At 35.0% G+C, this 26,271-nt stretch overlaps 3 protein-coding genes across 3 annotated transcripts; 1 reads left to right on the forward strand and 2 right to left on the reverse strand.

Moving 5' to 3' along the window:
* Positions 1-9,066: 9,066 nt before the first annotated feature.
* LOC122913630 (olfactory receptor 4P4-like) lies at positions 9,067-10,092 on the forward strand. Its single transcript, XM_044260284.1, has one exon. The coding sequence runs from the start codon at positions 9,067-9,069 to the stop codon at positions 10,090-10,092; it is 1,026 nt and encodes a 341-aa protein (XP_044116219.1).
* A 3,680-nt stretch (positions 10,093-13,772) lies between these two features.
* LOC122913632 (olfactory receptor 4P4-like) lies at positions 13,773-14,702 on the reverse strand. Its single transcript, XM_044260285.1, has one exon. The coding sequence runs from the start codon at positions 14,700-14,702 to the stop codon at positions 13,773-13,775; it is 930 nt and encodes a 309-aa protein (XP_044116220.1).
* An 8,905-nt stretch (positions 14,703-23,607) lies between these two features.
* Positions 23,608-24,543, reverse strand: LOC122912916 (olfactory receptor 4P4-like). The gene has a single exon (XM_044259317.1). It carries the CDS (start codon positions 24,541-24,543, stop codon positions 23,608-23,610), a length of 936 nt encoding a protein of 311 aa, XP_044115252.1.
* Between the last annotated feature and the right edge of the window lie 1,728 nt (positions 24,544-26,271).

Raw genomic sequence — 26,271 nt, forward strand, 5'->3', positions numbered from 1 at the left:
AACCCATAAAACAAATGGTTTTAGAAGGGAATTAGAAAAGAAGAAAAATATAACAAAATCGTTTCTCAGAAGAGGAGTTAATATGAACTGAGAAAAATGGGGGATTGAGGTGATAAATGAGGTACTTGTACACATCTCTAAGGTGTATCCTGATATGTTTATGTGTGTTATTGGTAGACTTATGACCAACTATCTTCTGTGTATTGACACAAGGTCTGAGTAAAGCTTGGTTAAACACGCATTATGTTGAAATGGACAACCAGTAAAACAGGGAGTTCTGATATCCACCATTCTGAAGTAGTAGAATCTCTTATTTCCTCAGGGTTGCTACGCTTTCCAAGCTGGAGGCAAGTAGTAAATATATAAAAACCAGCTCCTTTCACTCATAGAAGGCACACAGTTCTTTTCCTTATTCTTATTTAGTAGCTCTTTGGGCAAATCTTTTTATCTTCTAGAGGACCGTATTCTTATTTGAACCAGAGAACTAACATTACTTAACTCACAGGATGCACTATTGTGAGATGAAATGATACAATAAACTTAAAACACAAAATAATGTCTTGATAAATTTATTATTATTATTATTATTATTATTTTGTATCTATAAGATTCTATGAAAAATTGATCTCCTTAAGTTTAACATGTATAAAGGAAAGGTTTTTTTTGTTTTTTTTTGTTTTTTTTTAAAGATTTTATTTATTTATTTGACAGAGAGAGATCACAAGTAGGCAGAAAGGCAGGCAGAGAGAGAGAGGAGGAAGCTCTCTGCTGAGCAGAGAGCCCGATGCAGGACTCGATCCCAGGACCCTGAGATCATGACCTGAGCCGAAGGCAGTGGCTTAACCCACTGAGCCACCCAGGCGCCCATGTATAAAGGAAAGTTTTAAAAGATTTTACTTATTTAGTTAGCAGAGAGATCACAAGTAGGAAGAAAGGCAGGCAAAGAGAGAGGGGGAAGCAGGCTCCGCACTGAACAGGGAGCCCTACATGGGGCTCGATCCCAGGACCCTGAGATCATGACCTGAGCTGAAGGCAAAGGCCAAACCCACTGAACCACCCAGGTGTCCCAAGGAAATTTTTTTATATATAGATTTGTGTATGATAGAAAATCTGTTCCCTGAATGTCATTGTGTTACTTTTCTGGCTGAACCAAATAACCTGTACAAATGAACTTACATAGGGTCAGGACAAATGGTAAACAGAATTTCTGGGCATTGAGGGCTGATTTCTCCTCAAATTTTATTATAGTCTCACTTACTGATAAAACATTTTTACCCTAACACATGTATCAAGAATGGATTATTTATTCTTTTATCTTTCCTTTTCTTCTGTCCTCCATTCTTCAGCCATCTATTTCATCACTGTTAGTCCCTAGCAATAAATAACTCAGGTTCCAGTCTTGATGGTGGGTCACTATTTTATTGATCTATCTACTCTACCCATAAAGGTTACCTGAGATAATGATGCATATTGAACTGTATTGCATGTGTTTGTTTCTTTTTGTATTTTCTCATTTCAGAATTTTCTGAGGCTTATATAAAAGGAAATTTCCAAAATGGAGCAAGCAAGCCTTCTTAAGACAGTTCATAAGTGAGAAAGCATTTATGCATGGCCCCATTAGAGAACCCATGAAGATTTCTGAAACTTTCAGAGAACTGCAAGCCCCAGCCTGGACTTAACTTCCTCCTTGCCATGATAACTGAATCATTGCATCCTTCACTTCTAAAGGAGCTCCAAACTCTCATTTGCATATTACCCCAACCAATCCATGTAACTCTAATTCCAATCTCTGTTTTACATAGAGGGCCTGAATAAGAATTAGACTCATAGCTTTTCATCTGCTTCTCTTTGATTTCCTGGAAACACAATTTAGGTTTCTACCTGAATCTGTATCTCTCAAACAGTCATTTTCATTGCCCAAGTAAATGTACGTTTTGTTTTCAGTGAAGTCGTTCTTAACCAGCACTACCCTAAAGCTATTCCATGTTGTATTATTTTAATTCAGAAAGCAAGATGAGTGCAAGTCAGGCAGAGTTTCTGAATTGCTCTGAGTAGAGCATTATGGAGCCTCCTGAGAAAGTGCTTGACACAAGCCAACACAAACATGAAAAATAAAGTTATATCTAGAAATTGCCCACAGGCCGCCGAGTCAATACCATGGAGAGCAACATAGAGGCATTTGGTGAAGATCTGTTCAGAAATGCCTCTGGGAATATAATTTCTTAGAGTTTCAAAGACCTATTAACTCTTGTGTTGTCATATGTTATATTCTGCTCTTCTGAATCAACTTTCCTCCAGGAATTGGTATAAAATAAGTGACTCTAGTACTTGAAATGTATATCTGTTTTCGTAAGAATTTCAAAATACTTAATTTTTCCTTCCTTTTTTCCTTTTCTTTTTCTTTCTTTCTTTCTCTCTCTGTCTCTCTCTTTCTTAAAATTCACTTCTTACATCCCTGATGGTTCAATGGATATTAAGTTCTACTCCCCTTGCAAATATGTAAAGTGTTCTAAGATATGTTGAAATTTTCAAATTAATTTTAGAGAATTAACCTAAAATATGCTTGAATATTTGGTTTGTAAATTTCTGCATTTTATTTTATCTTTAGATACCGGAGAAGAATCAGCAGAGTGAGTACCTCAGGAGGGAGCGCCCCTGATTTCACCTAAAGGCAATCTTACAGCCACTGAGATCTAATGATCCATGAATTACCATGCCACTTTATTGGAGAATGCTCCACCAACTGTGCTTTGGGGTGGTTATATGCTATTTAAATTTATTCCACTTAATTCCATCCTTAAACCATATTTTCTCTAGCAGCATAAGATAATGTGATTACACAAAATAATTCCATGAACTATAGTCTCATTGTGCATTATTCATGAGCAGAATTCCACTTGAGAACAAAAACAATTGAGTTGAACTTAATGAAATTTTTAAGTTTCTGTGAAAATTATTGAGTCTCTTTTTGGTGCTTTTATATTTTCCATTATATTCTTATGAAGGAATAGCCCAATTTGTGATTGCATGTCCCAATGATGAGTAATTTTCTAACATTCAAAAAACTTGTATTCTAAAATGGACTAGATTTATCTGATTGAATTAATGGAACTATCATGGGCCATATTCTGATATCGTTAGGAGACAATCTGAACTTATGGTGGAAACTCTACTTTAACTATAAGAGCAATTATTCTTATTATCTAAATAGCATAATCAATACACAATGAATAATTTTATACAATGCAACAAAAGAAATAAAATTATAATTTGATTGTATTTTTATAGTGTAGGGAAATTACAGGCCAGTGATTAGTATTAAAAAGTCCCCAACAACAAACAATTTTATAGATTAATTTTTATTTCTTTTTACTAACAGATTGCTCCAGACTGAAATTAATCATGGTCAACATTATTAATACATATTGTGACATTTTCATTTTTTGTTTTGTTTAGTTTTTTTCCCTGTTGACTTGGTGACAGAAGTGTACATGGCAATCTCAGAGACTGTTAACTTGAAAAAGTAAAAGGAAGCTAATATGTGGCTTTGAACTATGTACAACACTGGGGCATTTCACATTATTTTTGGTATTCTTCAATATAGTCTGAATTATGTAATAATTTATGGATTCTATAAATGTGGACAATGAGGCTTTAAGCTGTTAGCAATAATCTCAACATTCATAAATGGTATGGAAAGGGAGACAGTTAATTTTGTTTACTGAGTTCTTTTTAAATGTTATTAGTGTATGGGAAAGGAAGATGTTAAACAATGTTAATGTGAAAAATGGGTATTGTCTTTGCTTAAACTGGGTAACTAACTTCTCATAGAACATTGGCCAGATTATTCAGATTTTAAACTTTATACATCTATTTTAATTACCCTTAATTAAAGGGGAAGAAAGCATATATAAGGACACATTTTACTTAAAATCAAACCTCTGACCACTGGAAGTATTTAGGTGAATTGTTTTCCTTTTATATTTAGATCCTTACTGCTATCAAAAAACAACTTGAAGCAAAACAGTTCACCGTTCAGTTATTATACTTCTCCATGTTTCTATGTCTTTCTTGTTCCATGATTCCAACTAGAAAACGTATACAATCTGAGGGCTTTGAAGTGGTGGGGGTGTGGGAAGTTGGGGTACCAGGTGGTGGGTATTATAGAGGGTACGGATTGCATGGAGCACTGGGTGTGGTGAAAAAATAATGAATACTGTTTTTCTGAAAATAAATAAATTGAAAAAATTAAAAAAAAACAAGAAAATGCATACATTTCTTCCTTTCATCACTTACAATTTCAATTACTTGAAAAATTGAGAAAATATGTCCAAGGATATATTACATCTTTCAATCACAATAAATCTGTCACAAACTGCACTCACATATCCTTTTTACTTCAGCTAAAAGCAGTAATTATAATAGCATTTCCCACTCAGATATCAGGATGAGAGTTTAAGAACTGTTATGGGTGAAACATCGGTGATAATCTAGAAAATGAGTCAGAATCTTACCAGAAGGAAGGCATATTGCTATAACCGATGAAAAATTATTTCAAAATTATTTGGAATCAAGAATGCTGGACCACATATTTATATTAACTGCAAAATATACCCCTCAAAATATTAATTAATGTAGATTAGGTGATCAGTAATGTTATCTTGTACATTTTTTTTTAATAATTGTGATGAGAATTCAAAATGCATCTTCTCACTGCTTGTCTGCAGGACACACTATCATCTTGTACTGCCCACATACATGGACTGAAGCTCTGGACTGAGTGGGAATGAAGATATCTCTCCTCCACATGACATTACATATTGATGCTAAATTACCTAGATTATCTTGATCTGCATCTCTTTTATTAGAAACCCAGGGTTTGGATATATAAGTGACGTCCACTTTAAGTTGTTTAACAATTAACTTTGAGTCAATTTGTTTTAGGCAAACACATCTCTCTGCAAACAGTATGCCATCTCCTAAATTAGGAATCATCACTGGCTGTAATAAGGTAAGGAGAAAATTGATCAATGAATCATAAAATTACTAACCTCTATTTAAGTATCATTCACTCTTGAACAGTGTGAACTGATAATTATGTTTGCTTTGTTAAAAACAAGAAAGAGGCCAGGAAGTCTGATAGCAGTATAAAAGTCATACTAGAAACAGATGGACTTTTGTTCTTCATGAAATTAGAGTTGAGTGATAAAACAGAATGAGTTTCTTATAATATACACTGTTCAAAAATGTTACCCCAGGGTCGCCTGGGTGGCTCAGTGGGTTAAGCCGCTGCCTTCGGCTCAGGTCATGATCTCAGGGTCCTAGGATCGAGTCCCGCATCGGGCTCTCTGCTCCGCAGGGAGCCTGCTTCCTCCTCTCTCTCTCTGCCTGCTTCTCTGCCTACTTGTGATCTCTCTCTGTCAAATAAATAAATAAAATCTTTAAAAAAAAAATGTTACACCAGTTATTACCTCTAAAATGATCTTAAAGTCATAGGTTTTGAGTTTTTGGTGGATTTGATAACATCTAAATACCTTTGCTGTAGTAGCATTCTGTGTTTTTAAAATATACACCCAGGGTGGCCAGAAATGGTAGTTACATCAGGTTACATAAAGGTGGAAGCTGTGCCGTAGTATCTGCATCTCATTGAGTGACATTTAATTCCTCAGTGTTGGCTAAAACAGCTCCCAGATTATATTCTGTCTATCCTAACCTCTGTCTCTGTACATAAATAAAGTCTCAAGATTCTGTGAAAGATGCAAATTTGTGAATCTTTGATCCATTCATTGATGTAGCATCTAATTGCTGAGTATTGAAACAAATCTGTCTTGGAGCTACATTCTGTATCATCTTCTTTTGTTGAATTTTATTCACTAGGTCATGTATAAAATACTGAGGTTCTGAGGAAAAGTCATGAAATATAAACAGTGTAACTGTACTTGGGAGATTTCTTTCTATCTTTCATTTTTCACTTGCCATCACAAATTTAGATTAATTTAAAACAATTTTTGTTTAGCTTGTAAAATGTACATAGGAGAAATGGAAAAATTTGCTCTTTATTTTTTTACAAATTGAATCCATTGACAGATTATTTGTTGCACTGTTTCCAATATTATTTGCTTTTAAAGTGCCTGATAATATTTTAGTTTAAAATGTGCAATTGATAGTGTTTGTCCACAGGGCAAGGAAGATAAACCTTTATTTTTTTAATTAATTTTTTTTTTTTTTAAGAGAGGGAGAGAGATAGAGGTGGGAGTAGAGGCAGAGGGAGAGGGAGAGAATCTTAAGCAGCTCCGCATCCAGCACAAAGCTTGTGTCTGCCTAATACAGGGCTCTATCTCATGACCCTGAGATCATGACCTGAGCCAACATCAAGAGTTGGACACTTAACCAACTGAGACATCCTGGCACCCCACAAACTGATATATTTTTAATAAATTTTCATTCCTCATGATACACTCACTATAAAACAGGATTTGTTCAGATCATCCTGAAAGAAAAAGAGTTTCACCTACGGATAAACATGTACATTTTAAAATGTGCAAATTTTTAAACTATGTAAATTATAGTTATTTTCTTATCTAATAAAACTAATAATAATAAAATTATTTCAACCCAACATTTGATTTTTCCAACATCATAGACAGTAATGCTGAAAATTACATCATTTTTCCTGTTATAGAATTATTTACAATAGATTTCTAAAATAAGAGAAATAAAAAAGAAACATAAATCTAGGTATCAGGAATATATAATACGTACTCAATGATATCAATTTGCTTTTAGATAAATTTTATGGTATTGTTGCCATGCTGCTAATTTTTTAATGCAGATTCCTCTTTTTCTTTTCAGATATTTAACCCATAATTGGGATGAGAATTCAAAATGTATCTTCTCACTGCTGGTCTGCAGGACACCCCATCATCTTGCACTGCTCACAAGCATGTGCTGAAGCTCTCTGGACCGAGTGGGAATGAAGATATCTGTCCTCCACATGACATTACATATTGATGCTAAATTACCTAGATTATCCTGATCTGCATCTTTTATTGGAAACCCGGGGTTTGGATATATAAGTGACATCCACTTAAGTTATTTATCTACCAATTAACTTTGAGTCAATTTGTTTTAGGCAAACACATCTCTCTGTAAACGGTATGCCATCTCCTAAATTAGGAATCAGCACTGGCTGTAATAAGGTAAGGAGAAAATTGATCAAAGAATCATAAAATTATTAAGGTCTATTTAAGTACCATTCACTGTTGAACACAGTGAACTGATAATTGAGTTTGCTTTATTAAAAACAAGAGAGTTTAGGAAGCCTGATAGAGGTACCAAAGTCATAGTAGAAACAGATAGACTCTTTATCTTCTTGATGAAATTAAAGTTGAATAATAAATTGAAACAGAATGAGTTTCTTATAGTATACACTGTTCAAAAATTCTTCACCAGTTACCTGAAATTATCTTAAAATCATAGGTTTTGAGTTTTTGGTGGATTTGATGACTTCTAAATACCTTTGCTATAGTAGCATTCTGTGTTTTAAAATATTCACCCAGGGTGGCCAGAAATGGTAGTTCCATCAGGTTAGATAAAAACAAAAGCTGTGCTGTAGTGTCTGCATCTCATTGAGTGACATTTAATTCCTCAGTGTTGGTTAAAAGAACTCCCAGAGTATATTCTGTCTATCCAACCCTCTTTCTCTGTATATAAATAAAGTCTCAAGATTCTGCGAAAGATGCAAATTTGTGAATCTTTGATCCATTCACTGATGTAAAATCTAGTTGCTGAGTGTTGAAACAAATCTCTCTTTGAGCTACATTCTTTATCATATTCTTTGTTGAATTTTATTCCCTAGATCACGTATAAAATACTGAAGTTCCTAGGAAAAGTCATGAAATATAAACAGTATAAATATACTTGGAGAATTCTTTACATATTTCATTTTTCACTTGCAATCACAAATTTAGATTAATTTAAAACAATTTTTATTTAGCTTGTAAAATGTAAATAGAAGAAATGAAAAAATTGGCTCTTTATTTTTTTACAAATTGAATCGCTTTTAATGTGCCTAATAGTATTTTAGTTTTTTTCTTATTTTTATTATTTTTTTAAGATTTTATTTATTTATTTGACAGAGTGAGATCACAAGTAGGCAGAGAGGCAGGCAGAGACAGACAGGAGGAAGAAGGCTCCCCGCCAAGCAGAGAGCCCAATGCGGGGCTCGATCCCAGGACCCTGAGATCGTGACCTGAGCCAAAGACAGAGGCTTAACCCACTGAGCCACCCAAGTGTCCCAGTATTTTAGTTTAAAATATGCTATTGATAGTGTCTGTCCAAAGGCAAGGAAGATAATCTTTTATTTGTATTTATTTATTTATTTAGAGAAAGAGAGAGATAGAGAGATGTGCAGGCAGAGGCAGAGGATGATGGAGAAAATCTTAAGCAGCTCCACATCCAGCACAAAGCTTGTATCTGCCTAATACAGGGCTCCATCTCACCACCCTGAGATCATGACCTGAGCCAACATCAAGAGTTGGACACTTAACCAACTGAGGCACCCTGGCACTCCACAAACTGATAAAATTTTAATAAATTTTCATTCCTGAGGATACATTCCCAAATAAAAGAGAGTTTGTCCAGAACATTCTAAAAGAAAAAGAGTTTCACCTATGCATAAACATGTACATTTTAAAATGTGCAAATTTTTTAACTATATAAATTATAGTCCTTTGGTTATCTAATTAATACAACTAATAATAATAAAATTATTGCTTTAACATAGACCTAACATTTGATTATTCCATCATCATGGACGGTACTGTTGAAAATTACATCATTTTTCCTGTTATGGAATTATTTCCAATAGATTTCTAAAATAAGAGAAATAAAAAAGAAGCATAAATCTAGGTATCAGGAATAAATAATATGTACTTGATGATATCAATTTGCTTTTGGGTAAGTTTTATAGTATCGTTGCCATGCTGCTAATTTTGTATGCAGATTCCTATTTTTCTTTTCAGATATTTAACCCATCTGTTTACAATCTATGCCAGTCTGAAACACATGGATAGCCAGAGGAATGTCTCAGAATTCATTCTGTTGGGACTTTCGTATGACCAGAACATGCAAATATTTTGCTTTGTGCTCTTCTTATTCTGTTATGTTGTCCTGTTGGCAGGAAACCTTCTGATCCTTGTCTCCATTCGATGCAGTTCCCTTTTTCACCAACCCATGTACTACTTCCTCATCCACTTATCCTCTATGGACATCTGCTATACCTCTACAGTTACACCCAAGTTAATTGCTGACCTGTTAGTGGAAAGAAAAACCATCTCCTATGGTAGTTGCATGTTACAGGTCTTTATAATGCACTTCTTTGGAATGATTGAAGTTTTAATCCTTACAGTCATGGCCTTTGATCGCTACACTGCCATCTGCAAACCTCTCCACTACTTGCTTATCATGAACAGGACAAGGTGTCATCTCCTAGTCTTGGCTGCGTGGGCTGGTGGGGCTGTCCACTCCTTTCCTCAATTTCTTATGGTAATCAGGTTGCCCTTCTGTGGTCCTAATGAGATTGATCACTACTTTTGTGATATTTTTCCTTTGCTAAAGGTGGCCTGTACCGATACCTACATCACTGGTGTCCTTATGGTTGTCAATTCAGGACTGGTTACCTTAGTGACATTTGCGGTTTTGTTTTTTTCTTATATTATTATATTATTCAGTTTAAGACATCACTCAGCTGAAGGAAGACGCAAAGCCCTCTCTACCTGTGGGTCTCATATCACTGTGATAGCTTTATTTTTTGGGCCTTCAATCTTTGCCTACCTTCGACCTCCAACCACTTTCTCTGAAGATAAAATATTTGCTCTGTTTTACACCATCATTGCTCCTATGTTCAATCCTTTAATCTATACGCTGAGAAATACAGAGATGAAACAGGCCATGAGAAAAACTTGGTGTCAAACATCAGGGCTCAACATCTTTTTAACTAAAGGGCCAGCTAGACGTGCACAGGAGAGAGAGGAAACCATCTCAAAGTTTAATTGTTCAACTGGTATCATGTTTATGAGTGACAGAACTTAGGACTTAAGAGTTTAATAATAACTTAATAATAACTACACAGAAATATTAATTTAATCATACAAAAATAAGATTAAAACATAGTTAATTTTTTAGGCTTTGAGACGGTAAGAACAAGTTTACAGGCACAAAATCAGTTATATGTACAGTTAAGACAATGTTATATAAGCTGTGAACTGTGATGGAAAAAGAAAATTTTAATAATTTTGTATTAGAAAATTCAGGTTTGGTGGCTAGACCACATGAGGAAACATTCTGTATAGCAAAGGAGTTGTTAAAGTCCATGATTTTGGAGGCACCTGGGTGGCTCAGTGAGTTAAAGGCCTCTGCCTTCGGCTCAGGTCATGATCCCAGGGTCCTGGGATCGAGCCCCACATTGAGCTCTCTGCCCAGTGGGAGCTGGCTTCCCCATCTCTCTCTCTCTGCCTGCCTCTCTGCCTACTTGTGATCTCTGTCTGTCAAATAAATAAAATCTTAAAAAAAAAAAATCCACTATTTTAAGACCAAGTTTTTTTCATGATAGCATCTTCACCTAAATGAACTCAAGTTGTATTTAGAAATTAATCACAGATCAGTAAGTTTGCATAATCAAATCTGATTTAAAGTGATTCTCTGACTTTCTCTCTCTTGTCTTAATATTGGAAATAAAAATAAATTAGTAAAGATAACGTCAGTTACTCAAAGTATTTAAAATATACTCACTGCTCTTCTACATATTGATCCATTTAAAAAAAATCCATAAAGGAACTGAATCATAAAATGCCAGAAATTAATAGGCAAGTCACTATTTATCAGATCCAGAGTCTTTCTTATGTACACAAATAAAACATAAACTAAAGACAAATAAGAGCTCAAACTTCAATCAAAAAACCTCCCCCTGCTTTCTCTAAAATAAATAAATAAATAATCTTAACCAAAAAATAAAATGGTCAAGGTGGTTTAGGAAGCTTCTCTATGAAGGCTATTGCTAGGGTTGAACAATATTAAATTTCCCTCTAAAATTTCATCTGGCCTCTGTGACTACCAAATACCAAATGTTTGTAGTTATTATGACTGCAAGAGATAACCCCAAGTTTCATGTGTAAAACAACTAATTTACTATAAACTTGGGCTCAATGGATCAGGAATTTAGACATAGTGAGGATGGCTTGTCTATGCCACATGACGTCTGAGGTCTCAACTGAGTAAACACAAGGACTGGGAATGCCCACTAGCTAGCAACTGAAGACATCTGGAGTCATCTTGACTTCCATGTCTGGCAGTTGCCACTGGTTGTAGGCCCAGACATCAGATGAACTATTGGCCATAAAATTCTACGTCTGGCCTCTACATTTGGTATCTCTATATGGACCAGTTAGGAAATATTGCTATGGCCTTGTTTGGAAGCTACTTTCTGTCACACCAGCATTGAATGCCCCAAATATCCACTCCTCAGGAAGTCCACTCACTGCTGAGATAGCAAGTTGATTACACTGAAAACCTTCCATCATGGAGGAAACCAAATTTGTCTTCACTGAAATAGACACTTATTCTGGATATAGATTTGTCTTTCCTGCTTATAATACTTGTACCAGCAGCACAATGCATTGACTTATGGAATGCCTTATTCACCATCATACTACTTCACTTAAGATTGATTCTGATCCAGTAATGTATTTCTTCCAGTAAAGATGCTTAGTAGTGGACATACACATTGAAATTCATAGATCCTACAACACACTCAGTTCTAGGCTGAATTGAGTTCCTGAAATTTTATATATTGAATACCTAGATACAAGTAACTCAGAAGGTGACTATTTAGAGATAGGGCCATTAAAGGGGCAATTAATTTAAAATGAGGCCTTTAGGGTGGGCCCTAACCCAATGTGGTAGGCATCCTTATAGGAGAAAATTTGGACACACAGAAAAAGAACCAGGAATGTGTGTTCACAGAGAAGACCATGTGAGGACATATGGAGAAGGCAGCCTTCTGTTAAGCCAAGGAGATAGACCTTTGAAGAAAGTAAACCTGTCAGTAGTTTAACCATGTCTTTCAGGCCCCAGAAGTGACAGAAAATATATTTTTTGTTGTTCAAGCCATCCTATCTATGGTATTATTTTATGGAAGCCTTAGTGAACTCATTTATACCCCATTAATCTAGGTAACTGATTAGATACAATGAAGAAATGGTTTACCAAATACACCGCCAATCGAGAAATAGCACCCTGAAAAGCTTGAGTTATATTTTCAAGGATGTGTTGACCAACAGATGGTTATATTTCTCCCATAGCCATCAAAAAGAGTTATAGAATCCTATGGAATTGAAGGATGTATTTGCAAGTGCCTCCTTTATTATCACACTAAAGTACTTTATAGTTCTGTTCCTATACCAAAAGTTTTCAGCTCATCTGGCCTTTAGGTTTTAGTTATAGATGTTTGGTTTCATGAGGGACCACAACAATTACTTTATTGAACTGGAAATTGAAGTTGCCACCTAGACACCATTTGGGGTCTTCAGGCCTTTACTAAACCAAAACATAAAAAGGGGTTGGAGGAATTGGTATTGATGATGTGATGACATCTGTTTGTTTGACACAATGGAACATGAATGATCACTATTTGGAACACAGCCCATCTCTTAAAATTTCTAAAACTAATAGTAAATGTTAATTTAAAAAAAAACAAAAAATGGCAGGACCATAAAGGATTCAGAATGTCAAGAATAAAAATTTGGTACACATTAGTAGATAATGAACCCCAATAATAAAGGTTAACCTTAAATCAAAGGGAAGAGTGAGTAGGCAGTGCAAGGAAGAAAGGTATCAATGTTAACTTAAATCTAATGACCAATCATAGAAACAAGGACCCTTGTAGCAATGTAACAGTGTATCGAGTAATTTTAAAGCCTGTTCTTAATGTTACAGATCTTTCAGGAAGGATTATAACCTGAACTAGAAAAGAAACTTACACAAACATAACTTTGTCCAAATGTTGAGAATATTATGTTTCATTTCTGGAAGGGAGAGAGGGAGACTAGGCTTAAATATCATACAGAAGAGTGTTTATGAATGCTGAATAGCTCATGTTCCTATTGCCCTCAGCTCAAAAACCTACTATATATGCTCTCCTCTGAGATCATGGAAGTAAATCTACCTGTATTTCTAATCTACCAGGTAGTTTCTTATTGTTTCTACCAACAGGAGTCACACTGTAGTGATAATTCAGTCAAGAGGAGGGGAAAAAAGACTTCATTACATGTTCAAGATAAAGTATCAAATTAAGGAGTACTTGGGACTGGCGTGTGAGGAGATTAGATCTGGTTCTAACCAGAATGAAATAAAAAAATAAGTAAAAATTGTTCAATCATCAATAATAATATAATAACTTTGTGTGGTGACAAATGATAATTAGACTCATTGTGAGGATAATTTCAAAGTGTACAAAATATTGAATCACTGTGATGTATACCTGAAGTTGACAGGATGTCATATGTCAATAATACTTCAATAAAAATACAAAAAAAATCTTTAAAAATAATAAATTTATACAGTCAGTAGAGGTCTGAGGAAATGCTAAAGTTTCTGAGCTCCAACCTGTGGTTGGCTTTTGCAATCATGATATACTCTGTGTATATCATTTCTTCTTACTTCTAAGGCTCAAGATAGTATCTTAAAATGAAATTCTAGAATGTTCTTAATACAAGTTACTTCCCTTCCCCAAATAAATGATGATACCACATTTTCTTCATGGCATTCTTCATTTCCATGTTTCTCAGTGTGTAGATCAGAGGGTTGAACATGGGGGCAATGATGGTGTAGAAAAGAGCAAACACTTTGTCTTCTGGGAAAGTTGTGGCGGGCCGAATGTAAACGAAGAGAACAGGCACAAAGAACAGAACCACGACTATGACATGGGAACTGCAAGTGGAAAGAGCTTTGGAGCGGCTCTCTGCAGGGTAATGCCTAAGGGTGTATAATATCAGAAAATAGGACACCATCAAAATCACAAAAGTCACCAGAGCAATCAGTCCTGAATTAACAATAACCAAGAGACCAATTCTGTCCATGTCCGTGCAGGCCAGCTTCAGTAAAGGATACACGTCGCAGAAGTAGTGATCTATCTCATTGGGGCCACAGAAGGGTAGGAAGATGGTGAGGAGGAACTGACTGGCAGAGTGGATTAAGGCCCCAGTACAGCAGGCTGTGATGATTGCGTGACACCTCTCTCTGCTCATGATGACGGTGTAGTGTAGGGGTTTGCAGATGGCCACGTAGCGGTCATAGGCCATCCCTGTGAGGATGAAGACCTCCACGCCTCCAAATAAATGTGTGGTAAAAAGCTGTGTCATGCAGTTACTGTAGGAAATGGTCTTCCTTTCTGCCAGTAAATCAGCCATTAGTTTAGGTGTCACTGTTGAGGTGTAGCAAAGGTCGGAGAGTGAGAGGCAATTAAGGAAGAAATACATGGGTTGGTTCATTAGTGGACTACATGTGATAGAAATTATTATGAGCAAGTTTCCCACCCAAATAGCAATGTAGCAAAATAAAAATAATACAAAGCAGAGGATTTCAATGTTCTTGTTTTGAGACAGTCCCAAGAGAATAAACACAGTGACGTTATTCTTAGTTTCCATGATCCAGTGCTCTAAAAATGCTTAACAGTCTCCTGAAAAGACATATTGCACAAGTCAGTGTTGAACATGTGCATGGAGAATATAGATGACACTGACATCATGAAATTCTATTTAATGGATATGATATGATATGATATGATATGATATATTTTTTTTTCTGGTTAGTCTCATGAAGATTTCCATAAGTCAATTTTTCAGTACATTATGTTCAATCCTGACATTATGTTTTATAAATCAATTCAATCAGTAAATTTTAAAAAAATGTTTAAAAATTATTATTAGTTGCCAAATGTTTTTCAATTCTAAAGGAATATACAACAAAGTCCTCATAAAGGACATTTTTCTGGGTCCTTCAATACACACATTTGTTAAAGAGGCAAGTATAAGTCATTAAAGTTGCTGTTAAATGATATAGAAGCAAATGTTAAATTTGACAGTGGTCACTAGCGGACTATATACAAACAAAATAGTTTCAGGAGGAGGTAGAAAATGAAACTAAACATTTATATGATACAAACATATTTACAAAGTGGAAGATAAAAAGCCTCTGTAGGAGGCCTCTGAGTTTCAATAATTTTTTGATGGCTTGTTCATCTTTACTTACTGATTTAGGACAGTAAGATGCTGATCTTTTGTATCAAATGTTTATTTTTATATAGGATATCAATACAAATCCTATACTTAAATGAACCACAGAATAAAGAGAGGGTTAAAACTAAAATGATGAAGCACCTGGGTGGCTCAGTGGGTTAAGCCTCTGCCTTCAGCTCAGGTCATGGTCTCAGGGTCCTGGAATTTAATCCCCTGATGGGCTCTCTGTTCAGTGGGGAGCCTGCTTCTCTCTCCACCTCTGCCTTTCTCTTAGCCTACTTGTGCTCTCTCTCTCTCTCTCTCTGTCAGATCAAATCTTCACGAAAAAATAAAACTAAAAGGAAGAACTGAAGGCAGTTTACCTTTGTGGTTTTTCTCTGACTCAATGTAGCATAATTCACAAGTCAATTTCTTCCCATCGGTATGAATTATAGTATGAATTTCTATTCGATATTCATCCAAAGCATGTCTTTTGCCAAACCCTTAAAGAATATTGGCACTTCATAATTCAAAGAAAAAATGTATAGGAAAATGTTTATATGAAGACAAACATTTGGGACCAAGCCTCCACTACTAATTATACCAGTGTGTGACTTTGGATACCAATTTTTTTTTTTTTTTAATTTAAATCATCTTCTTTGTAAAATAAAAAAAATCTGACTGAACGTTGACACAAAATGGTTGAGAAACTGTAAAAAATTAAGAAATGACTCTTGCTTTATTGACCATAAGAGTATAAGTGCTAGAATTACCAAATCAGTGAGGCTATCAATAATGAAGTCTAGTAAATAGGACTCCTTGTAGAAAATAAAATTTTAATGTCATAAAATTATTTTAAGCAGAAAGGTAACTTTGAGATCGGCACTAACCTAATCTCCTAGTTCCAAATAGAAGGGATTCTAATTAAAAGTATGTAGAAAATACAGGGACACCTGGCTGGCTTAGTGGAGGGAGAAATTCTTAATCGTGATATTGTAAGTTTGAGCCCTATTTAGGGTATAGAGATTACTTAAAGAGAATCTATTAAAAAAAAAAAAGGAAAGAAAATATTGAAAATTTCCTGATAAAGTATACAAAGATCACCTAACTAGTATTTAGCAAAACAGAATTTGAAATCAGTTTTCTGAATCTAGAGCCTGAGTCCATACCTGGAACAGAAGAAATTAATGTTAAAGTCCCCTTTCCTCCAATAACCTAATTATTTCATACAAAACCAGATAACCTCCAAAATCGTGATCCTTAAACCATTTCAGCCATTCTAATATCGATATGCAGATGACAAAATGAGATAATAAATTATGACAAACTTAGTCTATAAAATGCAGAAAATATTCAAACAAAACTGCAATCTCAATCTGTTCCTCTCTCCTGCATATATAGCCCAATTACAAAAAGTAAGAATAGAGAATAAAAATCTCTGTTATTTTAGAGAATGCAATTTATTCTTAGAGAATACAATGCACTGAATGTTGTCATGTCCTTGGATACGCTTCTCCAGACACAAATAGTCCCTCTGCAAGAGCAGTGGTTAGAAGAAAGAGGTCATCATTTACTCCCTGCTGTAGTTCTCCCCTCACTGTAGGAACTTGAGTTCACTTGTTCTAGAGGCCCCTTCTTTAAAAGGATAAATCTAGTCTTGAAAATTTATATGTTTCAGTTAAGATTTTGCTTAAACTTTGGGCTTTCTGCTATTGTCAAAATTTTGAAAAACCTTGATCATAATGTACATAATAAATTCTGGGTTTCCTATGAATCATCATATGGCCTCAGTCCATTACTTTACTACACTATCAGTAGGTTTAATAATTTGTATATAAGCTTGCAATTTGAGCATCCCACATGCATAACATAAACATTTTAAATTCTCCCAATAATTCTGAGAAGTATTTCTAATAAGTTCACTTAAAAAAATGTAATCTACTCACAGAGAAAATAAGTAATTAGCCCAAACCCATAGACATAATTAATAGAGACTGGCAATCTGAAACAACAAATCTCATTTAGTAATATACTTAGCAAGACGTTATGTGCTTACCATACTTACTGTTGCTTAGTGTATACTCAATAGGTATTGTATACTTTAATGACTTAAAAGAGTGCCTCATTGACCCCAATATTTCCATATTTAACTTATGTCAAACTAAACCCAATATAGTCTTAAGTTTTGTGATCCTAAATTCCCAAAGGATAGAAAGAAAGTCTTATATTCTGTCTTCAAATACTGAGTATTTGCACAAATTTCTTTTTAATTTCTTTTCAGCAGTATTCATTGTTTTTGTACCACACCCAGTGCTCCATGCAATCAGTGCCCCCCTTAATACCCACAACCCGGTTCCCCCAAACTCCCACACCCCACCCCTTCAAAACCCTCAGATTATTTTTCAAAGTACATAGTCCCTCAACTCCCTTCTCCTCTCCATCTCCCCTTGTCCTCGATGCTATTTGTTATGCTCCAAAAATAAGTGAAACCATATGATAATTGACTCTCTCTGCTTGACTTATTTCACTCAGCATAATATCTTCCAGTCCCGTCCATGTTGCTACACAAATTTAGCTTTCAGTTCTCGCCAGGTATCCATGATCTGTACAATCTTTGGCATGTACTGTTTTTTTTTTTTCTCGGATCATCATATTGGCAATGGATAAGTACATCATTGGTGGGTACATCTATCTCCTGAGACTGTTGTGAGATAAAATATGGAAGTCACCCAGTACGTTGTAGGGACTTCATAAATATTTCTAATTATTTTATCTTTGTTCTGTATCTTGTCAAATACAGGTTACCAATTATTTAACCAATAGTCAGCAAATGTTTGTAAATAATTAAAAGAAATAGCTTCAATGATTTTAAATGATCTGTAAATAAAATACTCCATACTTGAAAGTATTGTCCTAAGGCTTATTCCCAGAAACAAGGGCAGGCAACAAAATTAACAGAGATAAGATAAATAGAGACTCAAGTTTTGAGTTATTTTCAACTGATTTTTTTGGTGAGCTGTGTAGGGTCTTAGGTTAACTTAATTCTTGAATTCTTGGAGCTTCTTTGTTTGTTTGTTTATTTGTTTTGAGGAAGGAGTTATCAATAATCATGAGAGGGATAGTGCAGGGAGTATATTTGTCCTTTCAATTTGGGCTTTATCACTTTCCTAGCAACCTGTGAATCACTTTTTCTTAATCAATGCTTTTTCAGCTTCCGCACTCTCCCACAAGTTCTAAAAATGTTTTGGGTTTCTTTTTAATTTGAAATTTCTTATCTACCTAAACATCACTCCCCATTGCTGTCTGCCTGTATTTTAGAATGTTTTATGGCACTTTCAATGGGTAGCACTTTGAATTTATCACTGCCTCAACCTCAAAACAAGCTAGTCTATAAAATTCAGAGAAGATGCCTGTATTCAACTTTAACTGAAAGTCAGTCAGCTAGCTGTACACTGGAGGCAAAATATACTTAATGGATCTCACACAGTCAGGCAGGATAATGGGAAGGGAAGAGAAATAATTCACCTCATGTTCTTTCACTTTTTGTGGATCTATTCCTACTTCTTCCTTCTGGTGTCCCCTCTTTCTTCACTGAAATTCTGGTCATTCACATACTGTCCAGAGCATTTCATGTCAGCTTCTTGAATTCACATTTCACTTAGTGCAACTCATCAGCCATTCACAGAAAGAAAGCTGGTATTATTTTAGAGACAACTGACATCACTCTACCAACATTCCCACAATGAGTCATATATTCAGAGCGACAGTTGGAAGTCAAATAGAATAATTTTATATCCAAAGGAATCAAATCACAATCTATATTTTCATCATTAAAATTAGCCCTAGAGATGCCCAAGCCCACGTGATTAATTAATACTTTATAGAGAGTGCATTATAAATCACTTTCTCTTATCCTAGAAGAGTACTATTCTTTCCAAGAAGTTTGGGTTTACCTTCCCAAATAGAAGTTCATCAGGTTGATTTCCTTTAGATCTAAGTTGACAAAGTGCAGCTAGGATCGGATCCAGATTATAAGCAGTGTGCAAGCCACAATTAATGTTGCATGCCATTTAGGAATTTGTCATTAGAAATTCCTCCAGGGCACCAGGGACCATATTCTCCTGCACTTAAGGAATTCTGCGATGAAAACAAACTTGAGGGCCTAATCCTTTCTCTGATCTCCATAAACTGACAGAAGTTTAGACATTCTTGGCCCTCATGGTAACTAATGGTCTTCATCTCTGCTCAAAAACTGTCTTTAAGAGAATGACAATGAGTTATAGAGTACTTCCAAGTATATAGGAAAATTATAAACTAATAGAGCTTAGTATTATTTTGTATTATTTTTGGTTTAGAGAAAAATAAAGATTTATTTTTAGAGAAAGACTGAAAAAGAGCAGGAGCAGGGATAGGGGCAGAGGGAGAGGGAGAGAAACCTCAAGCAGGCTCCCCACTGACCAGGGCTTGATCCCAGGACCATGAGATCAGGAGCTGAGTAGAAATCAAGAGTTGGACGCTTAAGGGACTAAACCACTGAAGTGCCCCTGATTTAGAACATTTTTAAAAAGTTATTTGAAAAAGAAAATTTGCATTTGACAAAATTTGCATTTGAAAATCTTTAAATGAGGGTTTGCTGGGTGTCATACACTAAGTACTCCTGTTTAATCTTCACAAAGACTCACTTTGTTCTTATTTGAGCCACAAAAAAACTCTGTAACAGCTAAGATAAATACTTGGCTAAGGTCATTAGGCACAGAGGAGATTGCAGATCAATATCAAGAGAATAGTTAGTCCTTAGGAAGTTGAGCAGTGAGGACAGGATGGTTGACTCTGGAGATGATGGTAGTGTTCTAATTTTTTATTCATATGGAGATTACAGGGGTATTTCCTGCCCAGTTCTCTACCCCAACCCCAGCGCTCTTTTCTCTCTCTCTCTCTATGTGTCTTTGTGTATTCTATTTCATAAGTTAAATATGAGAAAATACATAGTGAGACAACCATAAAACCATATTCAAGGCAATAAAGCAACCCAGGGTAGAGTATGAAGTTGGATTTGCTTTCAGAGAATTAACTTGAAAAGCAAGTCTAGGTGTTTCATTTTGATCCAGTCTATTCCCACTCTCCTAAGGAGATCTGGTTTTTTGTTGGTTTGCTTGTTTTGTTTTGTTTTGTTTAACCTTACTGAGGAATCATTGACAAATATATTGTATATATTCGATGTGAACAGTATGATGATTTTATATGCATATACATTGTGGAATAATTACAAATACATTATTACCATCACTTTATATAGTTCACTACTATTTGTGTGTGTGGCAAGAATGCTTAAAATGATCCACTCTCATCAGCTTTGAAGTAGACAAAACTGTATTATAAACTGTTGTCACCATATTGTGTTTACGTCCTCAGAACTGACTCTGCTCCTAACTCAAAGTTTCTACCGTTTGACCTAGATCGCCTCACTGAAACCTGATTTAACACATTCACATTCTAACACTTTATTCAAAGAAAACTTCCCCAGTCTATGTCATGTTTTCACCATTATTCTTCTTCTCAGCCCAGAACTTCTGTGGGATGCCCAATGAGCTCCCAGTCATCTCCAAACCATGCCATCATCTCCAGGCTCTGCTCTGCAGCCCCTACCCCTGAATCTTTCTAGCTTTACTTCCTCACCAAGGAAGAGCATGTGCTCCCATCAACTCACCATCCTCCAACGTGGAGGTGTCATTACAAAAGTCTTACAAAAGTCTTAACAGTTATGGTAGCACTTAAGTCAATGTACCATAATGGGCTATGACTTAGAAATGATGAATGAGTTAATATTCCCTCATAAGGCACAGCAGGAAGAAAGTTGTTGAAAGAAGACTATGCTCTTGATAAAGGCTGCTGTGATGTATTGTAAAAAGTCTAGCTGGGTTTATTCACACAATATGCTTTCGATACATTAAGTTTGGATAGAATCTGGGCGACTCCAAAGGTAATTAAATGTGCATTTGCTAACTGCCTATCTTGTATAGTTAATCCTAGATTTTAGCAGTCTGGGAGAATTTATTATAAATTATGTTCCTCTAAATAAAATAATATCTTTTCTGTGGGCTCCTTTCTTCTAGAAGATGGGTGAGAAGAGAACATTGTGAAGACAGCACCGTTGAGAAAAGAATATGGAAATAGTCATAGGACTTCTGTTGTAGATGATTAATGTCTTAGTAATAGCTATCCCATGTGTCCCAGCCACTAATCAATTTCTCAAATGCCATTTCAATTTATTATTTCATATTTAAGTGACACTAATAACTTTACTTATCAGTTATATTTTATAAATGAAGAATACAAGATGATAGTTGTTTGCTGATTTGACCAAGAATCAGATCGTTAAAAAATGGTAGACTGACATGCAAATCAAAGTGTAGGACTCCTGGTTTGATGCTCATTCTTCTCCCTAAGTGCTATTAAGGTGGCTCTTGAGGATGAAGACAAAATATACCAATTATTTATATTCTGACTTTCCTTTAAGTTTTTTATACAGATTAATCACTTATGATGTTAAGAAATTCTTTAATAAAGTAAAACATTTGCTCAAAGAGAACTTGTGTAGTAAATATTAGGCTGATGTGAAAGTATCTTTTTATTTTTTGCATTAATGAAAAACAATAGGACTAAGAGTAAGACTTATCACTCACATTCTTTTTCTCTCAAAATGTGTAGATATTCCTACACTGTCTTTTACTATGTATATGTAGTACAAGTGATGTAGTTGAAGCCACCACAATATTCATTTTTTTCTTAATAATTTGTCTACATTTTATTTTATATGATTCTTTTTGCCCATAAGTGTGCTATAATTTGCATTTTTTATCATTTTCTCTCCATTTCCTGCCTCTTCATTTTTTTAAAAGATTTATTTTGATTTATTGTAGAGAGAAAGAGAGCACAAGTGGAAGGGATAGAGAGAAAGGAGAGAGTTTCAAGCACACTCCAAGCTGAGTGTGGAGCCTGAAAGCAGGGTTGATTCCATTACCCTGAGATGACTACCTGAGCCAAAATCAGGAGTTGGATGCTTAAGTCACTGTGCCACCCAAGTGCCCCCACTTTCCCCTTTATGTTGCTGTTGAAATTATTTTTTTTAATTTGATTGCATTTCATTGTCAAATATTCTTCATGTATTAGAAATACTTCCCCTTGATAGTGTTACACTGTTACCAATCTTCTTATAAATGTCAATTCTTTTTCATAAAGATCTTAATTATCTGCATTCTACTGATGATAAAAAATATTTTTATACATTGTTTTCTGGTTTTCCTGGGAAATTTTTCTCCAAAATACCTATAGACAATATGTTCTATTCATGGATGATGGTAGTATATATTTTAATGTCAAAAAATGTGTTTTATTATTTCCGTTCTCACTTTAGGATGATATATATGTATATACATATATATATGAATAATGCTGAAGGAAAATTTCTATCTTGAAAAAATTCAGTTGCCACTATTCCTTGTCCATCAGGATGGAAATGGAATGCATTTCTCAGGTCTACATGTCAAGGCAAGCTGACATGTACAGTTTCTCCCAAATGTACCATTTTGAGGTCATTCAACAAATGCTACTCTACTGGAAGGGATATGCTCTACTACTTTTCTCATCTTGTCCTTCCACATTGTGAGTATCTGTGATGCAATAAACATGACAACAGAAATGAAAATTCCCCCCTGTCCCTTTGTACCTATCTATGACACGTTAAGGATGATGGGGTGGGAGGGGGTGTGGCAGCTCCCACAGGGTAAGTATGAGCGCCTCTTTTTCTTTGCTTTTTCTTTGGTTTAGAATCAAGTTATCTGCATGGATTTTTTAATCACACAATTTATTTCAGATAAGATTTAGATGAATTTCCCACAGAAAATAAAGTTTAATAACAAAAAAAAATTTTTCTTAATTTCTGAAAACCACTTTTAATCTCCATCTCTACAGAATGCCAAAATGTTGTCAAATCTTCATGTATAAATTTCATATGCAAATAAAAATTAAAGTTCACAAGCACCGTCAAAGCTTCAGAAATGCTTACTGTATGTGACATGGCCACCGTCATTCCTTTAGCCCAGAATATTTTTAATATTCTTATGTTCCTACCCAATCCCAGTTCCACTAGTAAAATTGTGACCTTACTCATAATTCCTCAGCTTATCATCTCCGACATTCATTAAGTGAATGTCATTGGTTTCATTGTCATTAAGTGAATTCATTGGTTTCAATGATCTGAATGATCAGAGCTCTCTGATTTCAAGTTCATTTTTGCTCCTGCATGAAGATTTCAGCATTTATTGAGTAGGACAAGTCAATTGTGTTTTTCTTCTGAAAATATCCTTTGACACCAAACCCTTCTCATGGCTTTTTTCATCTCTGTATTTCTCAGGGTGTAGATTAGGGGATTGAACATAGGTGCAATGATGGTGTAAAATAGAGCAAATATTTTGTCCTCAGGGAAACTGGTAGGAGGTCGAAGGTAGACAAAGATTAAAGGTCCAAAACATAGGATCACCACAGTGATATGAGACCCACAGGTAGAGAGAGCTTTGCGTCTTCCCTCAGCTGAGCGATTTCCTAAACTGAATAATATAACAACATAAGACCCAAACAAGAGAACAAAGGTTACTAAAGTGACCATTTCTGAATTGGCAACCACAAGGATCCCAGTGATGTAGGTATCAGTGCAGGCAACTTTCAGCAGAGGGAAGATATCACAAAAGTAGTGATCGATTTCATTAGGACCACAAAAGGGCAATTGGATTGCCATCAAAAATTGAGGAAAAGAATGGAGAGCCCCGCCAGCCCACGCAGCCAAGACTAGGAGATGGCACCTTGTCCTGTTCATGATAAGCAGGTAGTGGAGAGGTTTGCAGATGGCAGCGTAGCGATCAAAGGCCATGATGGTAAGGATAAGGATTTCAATCATTCCCAAGAAGTGCAAGGCAAAGACTTGTAACATGCAGTTATCATAAGAGATGGTTTTTCTAGCCAGTAGCAGGTCACCAATCAGTTTGGGTATCACACAGGAGGTGTAGCAAATGTCCATTAAGGATAAGTGGCTGAGGAAATAGTACATCGGTTGGTAAAAAAGGTCACTGCATCGAACAGAGACAAGAATTAGGAGATTTCCCAGCAAGATGGAAACATAACAAAATAAGAAGAAAGCAAAGCAAAATTTTTGTATGTTCTGGTTATAGGAAAGTCCCAAAAGGATGAATTCTGAGATGTTTCTCTGACTTTCCATAAATTGCATATTATGCACAAATAACTGAGTATCTGAAAAAGAAAAAAAAATTGGATGAAAACATTGACAATGTAAACATAATCATATAAGATCTGTTAACAAAATATAAACCTAATTCAACAAATCACAATGGCTAATTTATAAATCAATGTTATTACATGTTTTCCCTTTAGGAATCAAAACTGATTTTGCAATGATTTTTTTAAATTTTTTCAAGCATTCTCTTATTTTGAAATACTAAAAATACTTTTGATTAAATTTTGAAAATGTAATGATTTAAAAATTACTATTTTCTAACATGAAATTGTGCCACTGTTAGTTATAACCTTTAGATAGTAGAGGCATTAATTTAATGCAGGAAACTTATTTTACTTATCATTTTCCAGTGTGTTCTTTACTCACAGCAGGCTTTTGTTCTAGGTAATGTTCCTTTTCCCCACATGATATGGAACTTCCTCCTAAATGGATTAGAGACAGAGGAGCAAGGATAGTGCATTGCATTTAAAAAGAGACACAAAAACACATCTGCTTAAATTGTGAGTTGGGTGATTAGGATTGTAAACAATATTATTTGAACTATAAGCATGGGTGCGGGGTGTATATAATAGCTTAAGCTTGAGAAATCTATCTTGCTAACTATGTTATAAGGCAAAAATGCTTGAAAATACAACAAAAAGTTGATTTCTTTTGTTAGTGAAATGTTGAAAAATAATTTGAAAAATATGTATATTTCTAACTTTTTAGTGTAAAAGAATGTTTGAAGGTAAACTCCATAGCCATTAAATTTCATAATGTAAATAAAGAAAGAAAAAGACACTAATGGAAATTGAAGACATTCTAGTCTCCTTTTTTTTTTTTTAAAGATTTTATTTATTTATTAGACAGAGACACAGTGAGAGGGAACACAAGTATGAGGGGGAGACGTAGAAGTAGACTTTTTGCCAAGCAGGGAGCCTGATGTGGAGCTCCATCCCAGGACCCTGGCATCATGAAGTGAGTCGAAGACAGGCACTTCACAACTGAGCCACCTAGGAGCCCCACTAGTCTCCCTTTTTAACATGAAAGCATCAGGTTCTATCCTTAAAATTGTATACAAGTTATAGTTCTCCCATAATTTAATGTTTTTCTTATATCTTCATGTATATTGTTACCATTACAGTTGCAAATAATAACTAATTTATGAATCTATAATATTGCATTCCTTTAGATAATTAAGCATAAAAACTGAAACTGAGATAAATTTGAAAATACTTATCAAATAGTAAGTCTAATTATGAGAATGATTTAAATACTAAAATACTCATCTACTACCACCATATTCTTTTCAGTGTAGAAGAACAGATTAAGAGAATCTAAATGACTATCCCATATTAAAGAGCCAATATACTGAAATATTTATAAAGTAATGTCCTAATTCTTATTCTTTCAGTGTGGCTTCCCCCAGGAAAGGGGCATGCATCAGAGAAGATAGCAGTGGAGGAATTACCATAATTTTCATCTCTTGAGAGATGACAGACTCCAAGATCCCTGTAAAATTTAAGCAGGGGAAATACATGACTTTTTTTTTTTATCTCTTCAAAGCATTAAACATAAAAATGAAGAACATCATTTGTAACATCACTAAAGCAATGCAGACAGAATTAGAAATGATGGGGAAGAAAAAGTAAGGTAGAGGACAGACCACTTTTATTCAAGCTTCCTTTATACTACTGATGAGGGAGCAGAAGG

The sequence above is a fragment of the Neovison vison genome, chromosome 7 (assembly GCF_020171115.1).
Source record: "Neovison vison isolate M4711 chromosome 7, ASM_NN_V1, whole genome shotgun sequence".
NCBI classification, from domain to species: domain Eukaryota; kingdom Metazoa; phylum Chordata; class Mammalia; order Carnivora; family Mustelidae; genus Neogale; species Neogale vison.